General features: G+C 44.0%; 1 protein-coding gene across 3 annotated transcripts in view; it reads right to left on the bottom strand.

Annotated features, from left to right (window-relative positions):
• Nucleotides 1-18,212, bottom strand: part of NTRK3 (neurotrophic receptor tyrosine kinase 3) — a 380,449-nt gene that overhangs the window by 41,601 nt on the left and 320,636 nt on the right. The window contains exon 16 of one of the 3 annotated variants that reach the window (XM_045067153.1): nt 2,218-2,292. The exons of the other annotated variants lie outside the window; for them this stretch is intronic. Coding sequence (XP_044923088.1) covers nt 2,218-2,292 — 75 coding nt within the window. The remainder of the gene's footprint in view (nt 1-2,217; nt 2,293-18,212) is intronic. 3 annotated transcript variants of the gene reach the window in all.

The following is an 18,212-nucleotide window of genomic DNA, read 5'->3' as shown; positions in this document are numbered from 1 at the left end:
GGGAACAGTATGGATTAAATAAATTCACCTACTCCAAGTGTAGGTGTTCAGCAAAGTTAAGCCGCCATCCCTGACCAACCCCGAGGACACCAGATGGAAGAAGAAAGGCCCTGAAGATGTCCTGGATGGCCAGGGCAAGTCAGAGACTGAGGGGCTTTCTATAAGATGCTCTCCCAAGTAAAGAGGGCCACAGGCTCACTCACTTTCTCAAAGTCTCTCCATTGTGTCAGTCAGAGGGGAAATCTAACTGTTGAGCAGACAAGGTAGGCTTCCAACACCACGGCCACCTGATTCTCCCTTCTCTATTTCTGTCATTCCGAGGTTTGTGAGTGTTCCTTGCTTTGGATTCAGAATGTCTAAATCTGACTTGTTTCAGAAAAATTTTATCCAAGTCCTGGGAGCCCTCCTTGCTAAATTAAATCAACTAAATAAACTAAAATACATTATATTTTTAGGCAACTCAACTGCTTTGACCTCCCTGTCTAAACTTGTGTGCATGCACACACACACACACACACACACACTCACACACACAGATAGATACACACACACACACACACAACCATCACCACAACCACTACTACCACCAAGCACTTCTTTTTTCCTTCTGTGTTTTATTTTTTTCCTAAGGATCTACTATTCTCTTACATACTGTCTATTCTACTTTATTTTCTATTTCCCTTATTAAGGGCAGAGATTTTTGCCTATTTCAATCACACTTGTATCCCCTAGCTCACGATACATGGGTGTCCCAATTTACCAGGGAAGGTAACAGTTTATGTCTGTGGTATCGATTTAATTATTAATAGTTTCCTTTTTTCAGTCTCAGGGGTGTCCAAGTTTAGACAATCAAATATACAGAGTTGATTAATAATAAGTAGTTGTTCAATTTAATTAATAAATTTGACCAGCTTGATACTTAAATTAAACCAGTCAACTCCTCAAACCAAGAGTTTTACCCTGAGGTGAGTGAAATACATAGGATGTTTAAAAGCATGAGAAGAGATTGATTAATCTTGTATAATGGTCCTCCTCTAAAAATTCTCACAAGGCTGGCAAACATGTTCATTCTGATAAACTCTAATTCTACACAGCTGTTAGTGTTGAAAAATCCTAAACTCTAATGCCATTATTAGTAACAGTGTCAAGAGGAGATACCTATAAAAACGTGATCCTGCTAGACCTTGGGAAGCTATGCTTAATTTACCTCCCTAGCCATATCACAGGAGAAATGAATGAAATTGGAAAAGTATCCCCATGCACCTGCCCATAAGACTGCAGCCTCAGGATAATATCACATATTAGAGACTGGAGGTTTTTCACTTCAAAATGAACTACATCACACCCCATCAATATTTGGAAACAGCATCTGGCCTGTGGGAAAACATTTCTAGATGGACGTGTGGGCTCCTGGACTGGGTAAGATTTTTAAGGCTGGATAGGTAAATTGTGTGGTTCTATTTTCCCAAATGGACCATTCCCCAAACAAAGGGAACAGCTCCTAGGCAAAAAGTGGAAGGAAGCCATCCAGTTCAGTCTGATGATTAAGGCAAGACAGATGGAACTTTGACTGATTCCACGTTATGTCCGTCTCCATGCCCAAAACTACAACAGAAATTAACATGGGGATGGTAAAAACTTTCCCCCCGATCTTCAGAGAGATGACTCAGTCATGGGGCTCTGTAATAACTACCCTAAACATTCAATTTCTTAGACAAGCTTCATCTAAGGTCAATAGGGAGACCTCTGGTTCTGCAGATCCTTGAGCCTATGTGGCATTCTCAGTTCCTTAAAGGGAGTGTAGGCACCCAACATGTGCGCAAAACTCAAGGTCACACTTCCTGAAATGCAAGAAAGCAGCCAAACCACTGTCCATGCAGAGCCTCCAGCCTCCACCACACACGCAGGCTTGGACAGAATCCTTGGCAGCCATTTGAACTCCGGCGTTTCTCCCAGATGTGCACCTAATTTTAGCAGACTATGGCCCCTCCCACCCCCACCATGCTTCCTCCCCATGAGACATCCCAAGCACATCGATGGCTTTGGCAGGAAACTTCCATGGAAGTGAAATGATGTCCCTCTGCTGGGAGGCAGGGAAGGAGAGGAGGGAAGCAGCCCTGGCCCATGGAAGTTCCTCTCCAAAGTCTGCAAGCTGTCCGTCTGGGTGTGGACTGCCCTGCCCAGCCCCCTGGCCCCAGAAACAAAATCCAGACTCACTGTGGAAGCTGCTGGTGCTGCTAGCCTCTGGCGCTGCCATGACACGCTGATCGGGCCCTTCTGGCATGGCCCTTCCTGACAGTGAATGGAGGAGAGAGCAGGGTAGGGGAAGAGAGAAGAGAGGATGAAGGCAGAGGAAGAAAGCATGGAAGGATGAAAGAAGGGAGGAGAAGGAATGGGTATATCTTTAAGTGAACGGCAAGTCTCTCCTGGCCACAGCCTCCAAACGCCTCTCACACCAGTGAGGGGAAAGGCTGACAGCATCAACTCAGCTCCATGGTCCTCACTCAGGGGTCCACCCAGAGAGGCAACCCACAGCTCAGCAGGCACACCATCACACCACTCTTAATACATGGTGCCCTGCTGTCTTCCTTCTGGTTTTCTACCAAGATCCAACTGGCTTCCCACCAAGGGCTCAATTCTACTTCCAACAAGATGAGCCTCCCAGCCAACTACCACTCTGAAAGAAGTGGGTTTTATCCAGAATTTTCACCTCCTTAATTCCAAGACATAGCACTTCTCCAAAGTTTCTGAGGGAATATTGGTCGTTCCTATCTCCAGCAGAAAAATCACTGAATTCACCGCTACTTTCAGGGCTTCCTTCCCAGATGCTCTTTCCCACCTGTCTGGTTTGGAAAGGAGGTGAGCTAGTTGGATGTCATCTGGGTGGATCCTCAGCCTTCCTCCTTGCTGTCAACAGAATCAGTGTGTATGTTCTCCATTACCACTTGGGAAAAACTCATTCCCCTTGAAAGGCCTCTTGAGAAGTGGGTACATTAGGTGGCTTTTGAGAAGGGACATTCAGTGACTTAGCAAAAGCATTTCTCAAGTGCTTCTTGTTCAAAAGACAAGAGACCTAGCCCCTGCTCTCAGTCAAGCCAGAGGCAGAGAAACATCAGAAGGACCCAACAAAGAAGCATGTTCATGAAGCATCGCATTTTGGTGCGTAAACCAATAGGATGATTCTGGGGAGACCATCCAATGAGCAAGTGAAATGGGACCACTAGGTTTTGATGATGGTGAGGAATAGAAAGTAGAAAGAGAAATGAAAGAACAGGAGGTAAGTCGAGAGAAGAAGATGTTATGGGCTGAACAGTGTCCCCCCCAGAATTCATTATGCTTAAGTCCTAGTACTTCAAAGTCAGAAACGTAATTAAGGTAAAACAAGGTCATGAGGGTGGGTCCTAATCCAATGTGACAGGTGTCCTCACAAGAATGGAGGATTTGGACATAGATGTTCACAGAAGGTAAAGGATGTAAAGACATGGGGAGAAGATAGCATCTACAAGTCAAGGAGAGAACCCTGAGAAGATACCAACCATGTGGATACTTTGGTCTCAGACCTCCAGCCTCCAGAACTGTGAGGAAATAAGTTTCTATTGTTTAAGCCACCCAGTCTGTGGTATTTTGTTACAGCAGCCCTAGGGAATGTATACAGAAGGTCTCAGGCAACATTGGAAATGAGTGAGTGCCACTGAGGAATGGCGGGTAGACTGGCTGGGATGGAACAGAAGGGTTTTCTTGTGGGAGCAGTCAAGAAACAACATGGCAGGTGCCTGAGGGCCCTGGAGGCCAGGGTAAGAAATTTGCCACTTTGGGAAATGAGGATTCACTCAAATCTCTTAAAGCAGCAGCTGGGATGATAGAAGGTTCATGGAGCATGGGTAGGATGACTCTGAGTCTGAAGGTGCATGCATTGATCCAAGAATTGGTCTGGTCAGGGAGTGTACCAGGGCAGTTCCTGCCAACACACAAAGGAAAGGTGACCCTGGAGTAAAGACAGAGCAGGAACAGGTAAGGAGTCAAGTACAAGTGATGAAGAGGCAGATTCCAAAATGACTCAACTTTGGGAAACGTCCCAAGAGGGTTTTCACTGATGCCAATGGGTTCTTTGAGAAGCAGGAGGTGGCCATGGTGACTTTTACCTCCAACAAGGCAAGTTTGAATCACCAGAGAATTCTCCATGGGAGGCTAAAAGCTTAAGCAATCAAAGAGAGAAGAGGTGGAGGCTAAAAATGTAAATCTGAGGTTTCCCAAAGTAGATGTCCAAAATAGCAGGACCAGAACACAGAAGAAGAGAAACCAATGGACGAGGTAAAGCATGGCTGGAACGGGGAGTCCATTGTGAAGCCTGGCGTCATGAGGGCACTGAACAAGAATGCTAAGCAGCGAGGGAGCAGAGGGTAGAGAAAGAATGGGGCAGCTATTAATAATGTCATTCAACAGATAGTTCAGAAAAAGATTAGAGTTCTTAGAGGAAAGGCATTTGAATTTTTCCAAGATGAGATAATTAGTGACCCCCAAAATCTAGAGTCAATGAAGTGGTGAGATCAGAAGCCCAAAAATTAAGACAGAAGATAAGATGACCTATTTTAGTAGTTGAAGAGAGTTGGAAGGGGCAGAAAGGTCAAATGAAGATTTTTTTTCTTTAATGTAGAAGAGATGGGTTTTCAAGCAGTAAGAAGGGAGAGTAGCTTCAGGATTTCAGAGCAGGACACAGTCAGAGAGAACAGTGGGCTAGAGAGGGCAGGTGACAGATGGTGAGGCGTATGGGAAGTGAGAAAGAAAGCACACGTGTGAATTTGTCAATATGAAGGGTGAAATATTTCACAGCATCCCAGAAATATATACTTGACACAGTTCCTTGCACGTGCATAATAATGGCTCTTTAAATGACTTTCCTGCTTTGTCCTACCTAAGCACCTTCTATTACGGAGGGTACTCAAGATCTCAGAATTGGGAAAAAAGCAAACTTTGAGGTCATCTACTGTAACCTCATGATCAACACATGTGTCTCCATAACATCTCTCAAATGTGGTCATCGGGATTTCCTGGAAAATCCCCGAGGAAGAAGAACCCACTATCTTACTGGGTGGGTTTGTTACATTTTCACATAATACAGGTACGTGCCTGGGGCACTGAGCTTCACCACCCTAGAGTTTTCCAGTCCTGCCACATCTGTGGCTCAAGGAACACACTGCAAAGCCCATTTACCAGACCAAAATGGTGGAGGACAATTCCCTGGAGTATCTCTGAATGGGATAAAAGCTGGTTTTGTGATTTCTAATTGTCCCAAACTGCAGTGCCCTGGAGTTTCATCCCAGTTCAGTCATTCACCAAGAGGTGTACCTGCCTCCTTGTGCATTTCACTTAGCAGACATTTGCAGATAGCTCCCATATATCAGATACAGAGTTATGGGATTGGACAAATAAGGCCTGGAATCTTCCATTTCAGAAATTCTGAGCTACTATGAACAAGCAGGTGTTGATAGATGCTCTTGAGAAAACATTTTTCACAATAAAAATGTAAAAAAAAAAAAATCACTTACTGCAACATATTTAGAGGTATTAGGACAGCATTCAACATCCTCATCTCTGATGACCATCTTCCCTGCTCCCAGCATCTCTTCCCTACTCTACAGTTTCACTCAATCTGTGTTATGTTTTTGGGACTACTCTTGGCCCAAATCACCTTCCTGGTGCTGGTTTTAGTACCACCCTAGACACTCCCAAACTCCTTGAATTAAGTTTTCCTTGTTTTTTAAATAACCCCCAGTGTTTGCCTCCTTTTCCATAAATATCTTTGTCACAACCCCAACTAGAAAAAAAATCATGGAACTAGCCTATTACAGGCTCACATTTCTAACTCTAAAGTCTACCTAACCTCATAGAGACCATACTGTACTGGTACACTATTTATAACTTCTATTCAAAAAATGACCTCATGTTCCTTCAAAAACCTTATCTATGAATCAGAGCACTGAACCTAACACTGCTCTGCCCCAATTTTTTTGTGTAATCTGAAGAATACTAATTAATCTTCTGAACCTCAGTTCACTGGCCTGTAAGTAGAAATAATAATCCTGGCCCAACTGACCTCCAAGTACTTTGATGATGATCAGAGAGAAGCCTTGGATCTGAGATGGGACACCAATATTCTTGCCTTGACTCAACCATTAAACAGATGCATGAACTTGAGAGACACCTGCTCTCTCTTTCTCTGCGGTTCAATGTCTCCATCTGTTAAATAAGTGGGTTTGACAAGATGATCTCCAAGTTTATTTCTAGCCAGGAATTTCACAAATTTGCCAGCATAGATTGGTTACCCAAATTTTACCCAGGAATTTAACAAGGACTCTCACAAAATACTCATGAACAAAGAGGTCAGTGTGTGAAGAAGAGTCCATAGAGGGACCATATTCCAAGAATGCTGATAACTGGATCAACACTGCTTGGGAGCAAGACTCCAGCAGCAAACCTCTTGAGTTATTCAACATTCTCCAAAATTAAAAATATGCTGAAAGTAATTGCTGGTACATTGCTAAAAGTTGCAGGTGGCACAGAACTGGGAGGAAAAGCTATATCTAGACCACAAGGAAATCTTGGCAGAGGGGAAGCAGATCTACCAAGAACAGCATAAGGTCTTAAAAAACAAAAACAAAACCCACCACTACCAACAAAAACATTTAGAGGAAGAGTGAGAAAATGCAAGTAGAAGATAAATTAGGAAATTGGGATTCCAGTCTCATCTATGTGAACTTGAACATGTAAACCCAATTCAGGCCCACCTGGCAAAGTCCTCTCTCTGTGCACAATCCTTCAACACAGATGTATTCAATAAACTCACACTAACACCTTATTAGATCCCTCCAACTCTGAGAAGCTAAGGTTTGGGCATGACTAAAGGGTTCAGGAGAATCCTTGAATTGAGAGCACAGATTGGGATAGGATATGCTAGGACTGGGACAATATCACATAGGTACCACTAATTCCCTTCCCTATACCCATGGTAGACATCACCAATTAATCCCACATGCTTTTTTATTGACTCTAGATACAACCACCAACTTCTTTGCTCATTCTATGCTGAGCAACCACTATCAATCAGAATTGGTACCTGAGGTCTACTAGCCATCCCTGCAGCATATAATACTTGGTATCAAGGCAATTCAATTTGCAAGCAGTAAGTCCTGCTTTAGGTATAAAAGCAACATGGAAAGCATTGGGGATTCTAACAGTAAAGGGACTCCTCTCTATTTAGAAATGAAGAATATACAATGGTCTCTTTAAGATCAGCATGAAATGGATGAAAACAAGAATATATGCCCAAGGTCATCTCAAAGAGTCAAAGAGATTGAGTGGCTTCCAAGCCATCTTTGAGGAGGGGTATTGGCTGGTCATAGAGACCTGGAAATGGAGTAGACATGGAACTGGATGGTGGAAATGTTTGTCCCCTTCTGGCTTCGGTCAGGAGAGTGGGATGGATTAGGGCAGAAGACTTGCAGTATTTCTGAACCTACTAGGAAGCCAAGGAATCAGTCTTTCATAGCTGGATGCTACTGATAATTTGTCTCATCTGACTTTCTTGCTCTGACTTCTTCTTTAAGCAACCTTCTCAGTATGATAAAGCTTCCCACACAAACTGACTTACTGGGAGTGAATGCTTTGATCATATAGCCTTTGAATAATCTGGCCCCCTGTTAATAGATTGTTCTTCAGGTGCTAACTGCAGTCTCACAGGACTTTTAATTATGTGAGACATTCCCTCAGGCATCTTCACTGATAAGCAAATGTTTGGCCCTTCGGTGGGGAAGCAGATCCAGATCCAGACTATCTAACCAGAGTCCCCACACAGTGATTATTGGTGTACGGCAAGGGGGGACTAACAAGCATCCACTTAAAATGGATTAAATGCTTAGGCCATTATTCCTTACCCATTATAAATATTTGACATAGAATTATATATATATATATGTATATATATATATATATACATATATATATAATTTAATTTAGCACTTTAATTAAGCACTTTTAATTAAGCACTTTTATTCAACAGCATCATAAAAACAGTAGGTTCCTTTGCTTTCAAGGAAATTTAGGGTGTGTAGAACTACAGGACATGCATGGACCCAAATAACTCAAGGACATGAATAAATAAAGAAATAGAAAGATCGGGAGGCTGGGGGTTGACAACCACTGGATGAGAAAATGATCAACTTCAAGAACAAACTGGACCACAAATCAAAGGTCCATCTTAGCTGTAGAGGCCAAAGAACACGACTCAATGGGGAAAAGGTAGCCAAGGTTGTCATGATGATTGGCAGAGTGGGAGAGATGGCATACTGACCACCTCTGCCAATCAGGGATGGGACGTTGATACACTTGGCTCTTTATTTTTTTTTTCCCAGAGTGTACATGATAATTTACTAAGCAGATTATACTGGTGGCACTAGTGGTAACAGTGGTGATGGTAGTAGTGATAAAACCAAGCCAACATTTCAACAGCTCTTGTCTATCCATGATCTCATGTTATGCATAAGAGTGAGCAGTGATCATGCTACTGCTTATGACAATTAAGAGAAAAAGCAGGGCTAGACTTGAACCAGCCTTATGTAGATCTTTGTATATTGATCTTTGTATATCTAGATCTTTGTATAGCTAGACTTAAACCAGCCTTATGTATATCTTTGTATATATATCTATATCTATATATAGATATAGATATATCTAATATCTCTATCCATATCTTATCTATATCTCTCTGTAGATAATTGTCTGTATCCCCAAGGCACTAGTGCACATGGTGCACATGACCACAAAATCTTCCCTTGGGGCAACAGAGGATGGCACACACTTAGGAGACCTGGAGAATGGGCTCTAATTCTGAAGACCTTTGTCAACCATAGAATTCATGGTCTATAGTTATCAAAAGTTAGCTCCTAATTCGACCTACCAATTTTACAATGGGAAGCTCTTCTCTTGACCAAATACATGCTTCCTCTTTCCTTCTGGACTTCTAAGAGACAAACCCAAATGTCTAAGCCAGTCGCAATGGAGTAAGTGGCTTTGTTTCTTGTTTCCTGGACTCCTCGCCAGACTCTCCTCCCCTCCAATTTCAGTATCCAGCACCAAAGACCATCCTGGGAAATACCTTGGCTTGTAATTCAAAATTATTCAAGATTTCTTATATATAATTTCTACCTTATTCACTTACATAGAGTAATAATTATCATCTATTGAGTGTCTCATAGGAACCAGGCAATTTGCATACATAATCTTATTTAATCTGCCTAAAAGAAGAAATTGTTCTCTCTTCCTCTCTGTTTCAGATGAGGATCCAAGGCTTCGAGAATTTAGGAAAATTTCCCAAGGTCACATAGCTTCATAAGCAGAAGTTCAGGATTCAAAGGCATATCTGTGTACTTGACTCGAGATTTAGCAGATGCTAAAGCCCACTTTCTCTTGGGCTCTCCCCTACCCCCACTTCAGTTTTGTCCTGTGGAATGAGCTAGCTCCGAAAACAAGAACTAGTAACCACTAGTAAAGACTGTGTTTAAAATTCTAAATTTCAGACGCTATATTGATGCGCTCCTCTGCCTTTTCTTCTTCCTCCTTTTCTTCCTCCTCTTCTTCCCCCTCCTCCTCCTGGTTAGACACTAAACAGATCACAAAGTCTTGGGTTTTGAGGATTAGGAGAAAAATACAATTCCCTACCAGGAGGAAGTCAAGGGAACACACTGTTCTCTTTACATGCAAATATCTTAATTACAGCTGGTAAAGAAGATATTTGTATGGAAATTTATGTATCTTTATATGTTATGTATTCAGTTTGCCTCAGAATAAAAAGGGGGGGGGAAGGCCTTTTTACACTTCTGGAACCAAAAAGGGTCAGTTAAAATACAGGCCAGGGTCAGGTGATAAAGGCAAGGCTAGCCCATCCCCCACAGAAGATGAAAGAAGTGGAAGGAAGCCACACCTGGGCTCACCAGCCCTCCTGGCAGGCCTGGGCCTCTCCTGTCTCCAGGAGGAGCTCCAGTGTAAACAGGCCTCAAGGGCTCAGAACTTTCTGATGAGGCACCTCCCTGCGTTATGTTCCCATACCTGTCCCGGTGGAGGTTAAGCCCGACTCTGACAGCACCAGTCCCGCACCTCGCACCAGATTTCAGAATTACAAGGAGATGAAACCAAGTTTAGGAGAGAACATGGGGAGCTGTGCTCAGGAAAAGGATGTTATTTTTTGGCAGGGCATATTCTATGCATCTTTTAGGCCACCTAAAAGATGGCGAAATCCCTCGCCAATCAAGACACACCCAATGAATAAAACACACCCAGCGATCGATGAAAAGGCCATATTGGTTTCAGGGAGCTGCTCAGCATTTTCTGAGGGTTATAATGTCTGTTCTGTAGTATAAACCGTGTTTCTCTCCACTAAGCATAGTGGATGAGAGACTTACCTTGTAGCAGGTAGAATTCTGGCTAGACATAAATGAGAACATCCCACTTCTAAAGGGTATTACACATTAGAAAGAAAAAATATCACTCTCTCACTGAGGGTGACTCCCCTTCACCACATCTGGAAGGAGTAAGGGGGGACCCGTGGAATCCCAGGAGAGGCGCCAGAACAGAGTGAGCAAACCAGCTGCCTGGGGCCAGAGGGGTGCAACAGATGACATTTAAGGCTCCTTCTGAGTTTGACGTTTCCTTAAAATGGAGTAATTTAGCATTTGTTCATCTGTTGCTAACAACACCCGAGGGATGCACGCTGGGCTAGGTGGCCTAAAAGATGCATCTGTAAAAACTCCATCCTGACCCTCGATATTACTGTTAACTCTTTTTTAAGGATGTGATTGCAAACGGCAAGGAGCCTTTGAGCGCCCCAGGTCCGGCCTTCAGTTGACCTTTCCAGGCCCTGCTGAGGACATACTTGACTGCTACCTCAGGACATAAGGCCTTGCCACCTCGTGCCTTGGGGCTCCTGATTTCCTGAAGTCTACGCTATCTGCCACTGCCTGACCACTCATCCTCACACCCAGCCTCACTTACACTCAAACAGATGATGCATGTTCCATGACTGCCCGTCGGCCTCTCTAGACCAGCCACAGTGGCCCCATCCTCCCTTTGCAAACATTTCCTTCTGTGAACCTTTCATGCACCTGCAGTGTTGGCCCGTTGGATGACAGGCTGTTCCAGAGCACCCTGCTAGTTTGCCTGTCTCCAAGCCACCTCCCCGCCTTGGCTTATGCTTACCCTTTGGACAGGAACGCCTTCTTCAAATTGAGCCCACTGACTACCCACCCACCCCATAAAATCCAAGTCATCCCTCTGGTTAAATGGTCTTTTGAAATTGGTAACCCTTCCGTACGATTTTCTTCCCTCTAGCCTGTGGGGGAGTTGCACATTTTCATCCTGCTTTATATTCCCTATGAAATTTTAATTTCCTTGGAAACGCAGATTGCCTTCTCTTCACCCTCACACACAGTCGGGGAATTGAATTGAATTCTGTCCCCCACACAGACCTTCTCAATGGCGAGGGGACGCGGCACAAGGGGAGATAAACAGCATGGACAAAGTCCAGCGGATGTTCAAAGTGGATTCCTCATCCTCAGGCATGAGGCTCTAACACTGACTTTGCTGTGTGCAGAAGTCTTAGGGTCTTCAACCCATCTCCAAGCCTTTCTGAGGCTCATCCATAAAATGGAGGCTAATAATCCCTGGCAGCTCACTCTGCTGCAAGGTCTCAGAAGATCTTCTTCTTTCCAGGCAGAACATTAAGAGTCTGGTGTGCAAACGCAGAGTCCCACAATCAGCATGTACCAAACGAGCATCCTCCTTCAGTCGGTTTGTGTGTAAGGACTTACGTGGCCAACTGATGAGCCACAGAGAAGAAGTTATTCGTTCGAATGCAGCTATTCATTCATTAATCCCCTCCTGCTACCATTCTTGTTCTTCACGCCACTATTACGTGTGGCTGGAACCTGTCAGATCTATCCTAAATCTTGACAGGGGAGCCTACTGAAGGGGTCCCAGTGCTCAGCCCTGTGGGGCATGGAAGCCCCCTACAAAGGGCTGCAAAAGCCCCATGACCGGCAGCAGGCCAAGGGAGCAGAAGGCCATGGCCCCATTGTTCTTTCACTTCAGCTGAGGCCATGTGTATTTATCTATCTATCTATCTGTCTATCATCCATCCACCTATCATCTGTCTACCTATCTTCTAAGGGCCATCTGCAGAAAAGGTTTTACTGCTATTAAAAAAAAAATGTGTTGGAAAACTATGCATCTAATCTGACCTTCTACATTGAGAGTTAAGAATACTGATCTAAAGTCAATAAAGTCAATATCACCAAAGTAAGTGAATAGCTGAACCAGAATCCAGCCCCATCCAGCAAAAAGGATCAGTGAAACCATCAATGTTTCTGAAGACGAAACTACAGAATATCCATCAAACTCTCCACCAAGTTTCCATGAAGTGAGAGAGAACAATGCTACTGGTGTGGCTAGCACCTGCGAAGAGATGAGAAGTTTCCAGATAATGACAAAGAAAGACAGAAAGTGCCTACATTACACACGGTAAACTCAGGTCCATTTATTTCCCATCAGTGGACATGGCAGGGACTAAAAACATAGGCTTCCTGCCTCTGGTCCTGCATTCTAGCCACCATGTGAGTCACAGGTTGCCAAGACCCCATGAACAAAGATGGGACTAGCATTCCTAAGCCCCTATGCAGAGATGCCCAAAATAAGTTTTCTACCTCATTGTTTACACCTCAACTTCCTGATCACTGTGTCCTTTCCAAGTCATCTGTACGCCAGATTCCATGGCTCAGAACACCAGACCCCACGTTACATCAACATCTGAACTTTGCAATTTGTTATAGTTGCAGACTGTAGTGCAGATAGCCACAGCACCACCAGAATGTTGGGATAAAGTATAATACAGTCGAGGAAGTTTAGAGGTCTGGAAGTACTGAGATGGACAGAAGAACCCAGGTAATTCCCATCATGGAGAAAACATCAAGAAAGTCTGCCCAGCAATTCTTATGCCCACAAGGCTGAGTTTTGTCCAGTTGACCTACGTATCCCAAAGAGGAAGAAGAGGCAAGGGAAGAAAGCAAATTTCAGTCACTAAAGTAGATCCAGATATTGTGGGGAGAGTCTATTTTAAAACTGGAGGTTGTTCTCTTGTTTCATCAGGAGGGGGAAAGGGAGTTGGGATATTGAACAAGTCTGGGCCGGGACAAAGCAATAATAGAGAGGACAATGAGAGGACATTGGCTTTATTCTTATACCTGTCTCCCTTCTATTCTAAAGAAACCAGTCCTCTGGTTCAGTTCTCATTACCCCTAGAACTTAGTCCCATAGAAGGTAAAATCTAAGAGAGACCATAAAACCAGGATCCAAACCTCAGATTTTAGAGATGGAAGTAGAGCCTTTAACTGGGCACAGAGCTGGCCTAGAGACCAAGATATCCTATACAGCAGTCCTGTCCCTCAACATACTTGGGGTTCCAAAATGTCTGACATTATTTGGATAATTAGTGTTCAAATGCATTAGCTTCAATCAAGGAAACAAGGTTGTAATACCTATAATTAGCATAAATCTATCCTCCACAACTTCCTCCGTGTTCATTCCCTCTGCAGCTTTGTACAGCTTAATGGGTCTTAGCATTGACATTATTTTTCAGAATTCACTCTGGATGTATGTGCTGTGGCACCAAGTCCTAGAGCAGCCATTCTGGCAACTAAAGCTCTGAGCATGCCCAGATATGGCCATGTCTCTCCGCCAGCATGGGGCACCCTCTCCCAAGGCGTAAGGAAAGAACACATACACAGTTTAGGGACTGGGAAATCTGAGGAGTCCCAAGCCTCCCCTTAGCCTCCTAAGCTGAGCTGTCTGCTTAGGCCTGTCTGCTTACTCTCTAAAGACAGTGCCCAATTGACTGCACAGCTTCAAAGGATTCCTTTAAGACTCTCAAGTCCCAAGTGCTCACCAAATAGGGTTCCTTACAACCCACCTACCCCTCTTCCACAACACAGGGAAGTCTGGAGCTCTGGGGCCTCTGAAGGGTGAATGAAGGATAGCCCTTGGGCAAAGGGGAGGAAAGGAGAGACTATAATAAGGCAGTGGATTCCCCCCACCCCAACCCCTACTCCCCCCCACCACTGCTTCAACCATAAAAGTCCTATTATCTTTAAGGAACAATGTGGCTAAGGGCAGTGTGGTTTTCTGGAATGGGTTCTGGGACATTAAAAAGAGCATTGGGGGAAAATTGATAAAATCCAAACAAAGTCTGGTTTAGTTAATAATTTGTACTGATGTAAATGTTTTTTTAGCTTTGACAAAGGCACCGTGGCCAACAGTAGGAGGAGGTGCATGTGGGAACTCTCTTTACCATCTCTGCAACTTTTCTGGAAATCTAAAATTACTCCAAATGAAATCACATTTGTATAAAATAAGAGATGGGACCATCCCATTCTTTAGGAATGGAATATAAGCCTTTCCGCATTGTTCTCCTTCAGATAAAGAGGAATATGGGTAACAAATTATTAGGATATCCAACAAACAGGAAGGGACCGGTCAGGCCCAGTAACTGGGCTCTGGCCAGTGGACAGCCTGCTGGAGACCCTCATCTTCTGATAGTGAGAATTACTTTTCCTGCCATGGTGCCTGGGTCTACTAAGGAAAACCTAATGGCTGAAACCTGAGAGATAAGTCTGGCTAAGCCCTCTCCAAACTGGGTCAGCATCCCTCAAGGACCAGTAGGCCCAGCTACCAATCCGCTCCCAGGCAGTTAAGCAGGGGGTCAGGTCTCCTTACTCTTAATTGGAGGAAGGAATTTAAGACTGATAGCCACTTGCCCAGGTGGGGGGTATGAACAAAGTTGTGAGAGACCCATCCTTTTAACGCTGCTTCAGATTTCCAGCTGGAGGAACACCTACTCAAGTAACAATCTAATAGCTCTCCAGCCTGAATCCCACCCCTTGGGAAGGACAACTTTTCTGATTGGTGGGGGCCAGCATGCAAGCCACACTCTTTTCCCTTCTGATGGGCATCTGCCTATCTACAGAGAACAGAAAGGAGCCAAAAGAGTTCTGCCCTAGTAGGGCAAAGTATGCAATATTCCCAGGCTGCCATGACTGGGCAGAAAGCCTAGTCTGGGAATTCAGTATGAGGGAGCTCATTGTTGTTGCCCAGCAAGGCCACCAACAGCAACTGTTCTAGCACTATACAAGTACACATTATAATCTCCAACTGTCTGGGTTCTCTGTCTCCAAGGGCATAGGACTCAGAATCTGAGCAGGGAAGAAGGGAGCTGGTTACTGGTTACCCCAACAAAGAGTGAGGGGTATTGGTGGCTTCATGTAATCCTGAAAATCAGTTAACTTAAATCACCATCACTAGCTTTTTAAGGTAAAAGTAAGTTATGAGTTATTTTATAGCTCTGGTTCTCCTCAACACACTGCCAGCTACTTGGTTTCCATCTAAGGGCCTCTCCACTTGAGACCAAAAACTAATTAATTATTCAACAAAACTTTGAGAATGTATTTTCTTTTCTATTAACTTGGACACCCTTTGATTTTAGAACGTTCCCTCTTTCCCCACCCAATCAATTGAATTTGTTTTCTTGTTGGTGTGCCTTTTTTTTTGCTTTCCAGGGAGATGTACAAAGGCACCAAGATGGCGGGCAGGGTCAAGCTCCCCCATTGCTTACACATGTCATGTGACACCTGGACTTTGCAAGCAGAGGATAAAAGGGACATCTCAGGATTATCACCTCCACCTTCAGGATGGAAATAACAGTAGAAAGTAAGGATATCTTGTCCTGACTTTTCTGATAAATCATCAGACATGGGATGCTATGCCATGAAATGTTGGAAGAGAAAGGAGTTTTCCCTCACCCATAATGGGACAGAGGTTACCAGCTACTCACTACAACTCCTGTTCTTCTCTTTAACCTGAGGCCACAGCTACACTCCACTTTTCAGGCTCCTTTATAAATGCTGAGACCATGCATGTGTTTGGGTTCTTGCCATGAGAAGTGACAGGACCCATTTTCAGGTCGGGCCCATTAACCACATGCATTCCTCCATGCCCATTTCCTCTCCCAGTGGTGGAATGGGGACAGAGGCGTAGGTTGACCAAGGACACCACACACAGAAGAGGGTAGAGCTACATCAGCCAGAATGACTACATGAGGGAGGGGTTATTTCTCTAACAAGTTCAACTGCTCATACTGTTCTATGACCTAGAAATAGGTTTCTATTTGTGTTGGAACCATTATATATATTTTTGCATCTACTTGTTATAGCAGTTGGCCTACCTTACCTTATGCACTTAGGTAAACCTTATTTAAATGCCCATTTTGGAATTGGGAAGACATTTGTATTTTTGCTCTAATTATAGTTAAGAGTAATTAATATTCATTTAATATTAATCATCTTAAGGGGTTGATTATTAACTCTTAATCCTCATAGTAAAGCATATGATCGTGACTAGTAGTCCCATTTTACAGTTGGGGGCACTGAAAGGATAAATAACTTGCCCAAGGTCACATAGCCAGGGATGATAGAAGCTGAGAAGCAAACCCAGATAGCATGGGTCAAAGAGACGACAATTGTCATCACTGCCATGGAGTCAACATGACATCCATAAAATCAAATATTCTACCAGTCAAATCAGTTTATTGTAAATCGTTCCCACATCCTAAGGGGTTACTGTTGTCATCCTCCCCTGGGGGTTTCTAGATACCCTGATCTGGCATCTCCAGCTTAGAACTCAGAACTTGTAATCAGCTGCCTGACCTGCCTTATGTCCCCCAGATGTGTGTCTGCCTGGATTTCGGCATACTGAAATGGTATGGTATGGCTCTATCCCCTATCAAGACTCGGCTCTGGCTTCGAGTCATCCTTGACTCCGACCACCACTCACCTGCCTCCTCTAGACATTGTCCCCAGATACTGATTCTACTTGCTTAGATAATGGATTCCCCACAACAGCTGCAAAGACTTGCCTCACTTAGGTAGGCCTCTGCTTGTCCAGGCTCCTCTTGGCCTGGCCTAATCTACGTCTTGCCTAAATCTGAACTCCCCTTCTGACTTTGCCCATTCATTCATATTTTCATCAGGCGTCTACAATGCTAGGCACTGTGCTAGGCACAGAGCATACAGGATGAGCAGGAAGGCATGCTCCTGGTCCTCTGGGTGAGAAGGATCAGAACACTGGGCCCTCCGATTCTGTTCTTCCCATAGCTTGGCATATGGCCTTCCCACCCAATAAACCCTAACTTCCCCCTCTGCAGAACATTCAGAACTTTCTTTGATTCCAGATTTGACCTCTACTTTCTTAGTGTTGTGCAATGGTCTCAAAAAGATATGATGGTACCAAAAATCCACAATTGTCCCTGCCAGTTTAAAAGCAATCTCAGAAGTGTTGAGGGGGTAACCCACGGGAGGAAAAAGTATTGGCCGCTCGACATAGTTTTTTGTTTTTGTTTTGTTTTGTTTTAAGATTTTATTTATTTATTTGACAGAAAGAGAGATCGTGAGAGAGGGAACCCAAGCAGGGGGAGTGGGAGAGGGAAAAGTAGGCTTCCTGCCCTTCAGGGAGCCTGATTCGAGGCTTAATCCCAGTACCCTGAGATCATGACCTGAGCCGAAGGCAGTTGCTTACAACTGAGACACCCAGGCGTCCCTGGGCATAGTCTTAAGAAGAGAGGACAAAGGACTTGGCACTCTAGTGCAGAGATGTTTGTTTTCGCTTTCTACATATGTCACAGGAAATTAGACAGTTCACCTTTGTAAATCATTTGCATATCATTCATATATGAGCCAGATGGCACCTCTTTAAGAAATTAAAAATAAAAAAGAAAGCATATCAGGAGGAACTTAGCTCCTTCTCTCTTCTTGCTTTTGTATACACACCTTGGACTCTGCACTGAGCAGATGAACACTCATGAGTGCACGTGTACACACACACACACACACACACATGACCCCGGATTATTTGCATTTAACTGAATCAGGCACCAGGAACTCCCTGCAAACTCCTAGGCTCAACGGATTTCAGTAACCTACAGTAGCAAATCTGTCCCAGATGTCAGCTTGCCGAGAGAATCCTTCAGTGCTCCTGTTAGACAATAAATCACTGCCTTCCCCCAGAGCCTCAGCTGGTGTACCAAACAAAAAAAATGTTTCATAAATCACCTGAACATGAAC

Source organism: Mustela putorius, unplaced genomic scaffold, assembly GCF_011764305.1.
Source record: "Mustela putorius furo isolate JIRA1106 unplaced genomic scaffold, ASM1176430v1.1 tig00003875_pilon_pilon_pilon, whole genome shotgun sequence".
In the NCBI taxonomy this organism is placed as follows: Eukaryota; Metazoa; Chordata; class Mammalia; order Carnivora; family Mustelidae; genus Mustela; species Mustela putorius.
Note: the sequence above shows the minus strand (reverse complement) of the source record. Positions and strands in the feature narration are given on the sequence as shown.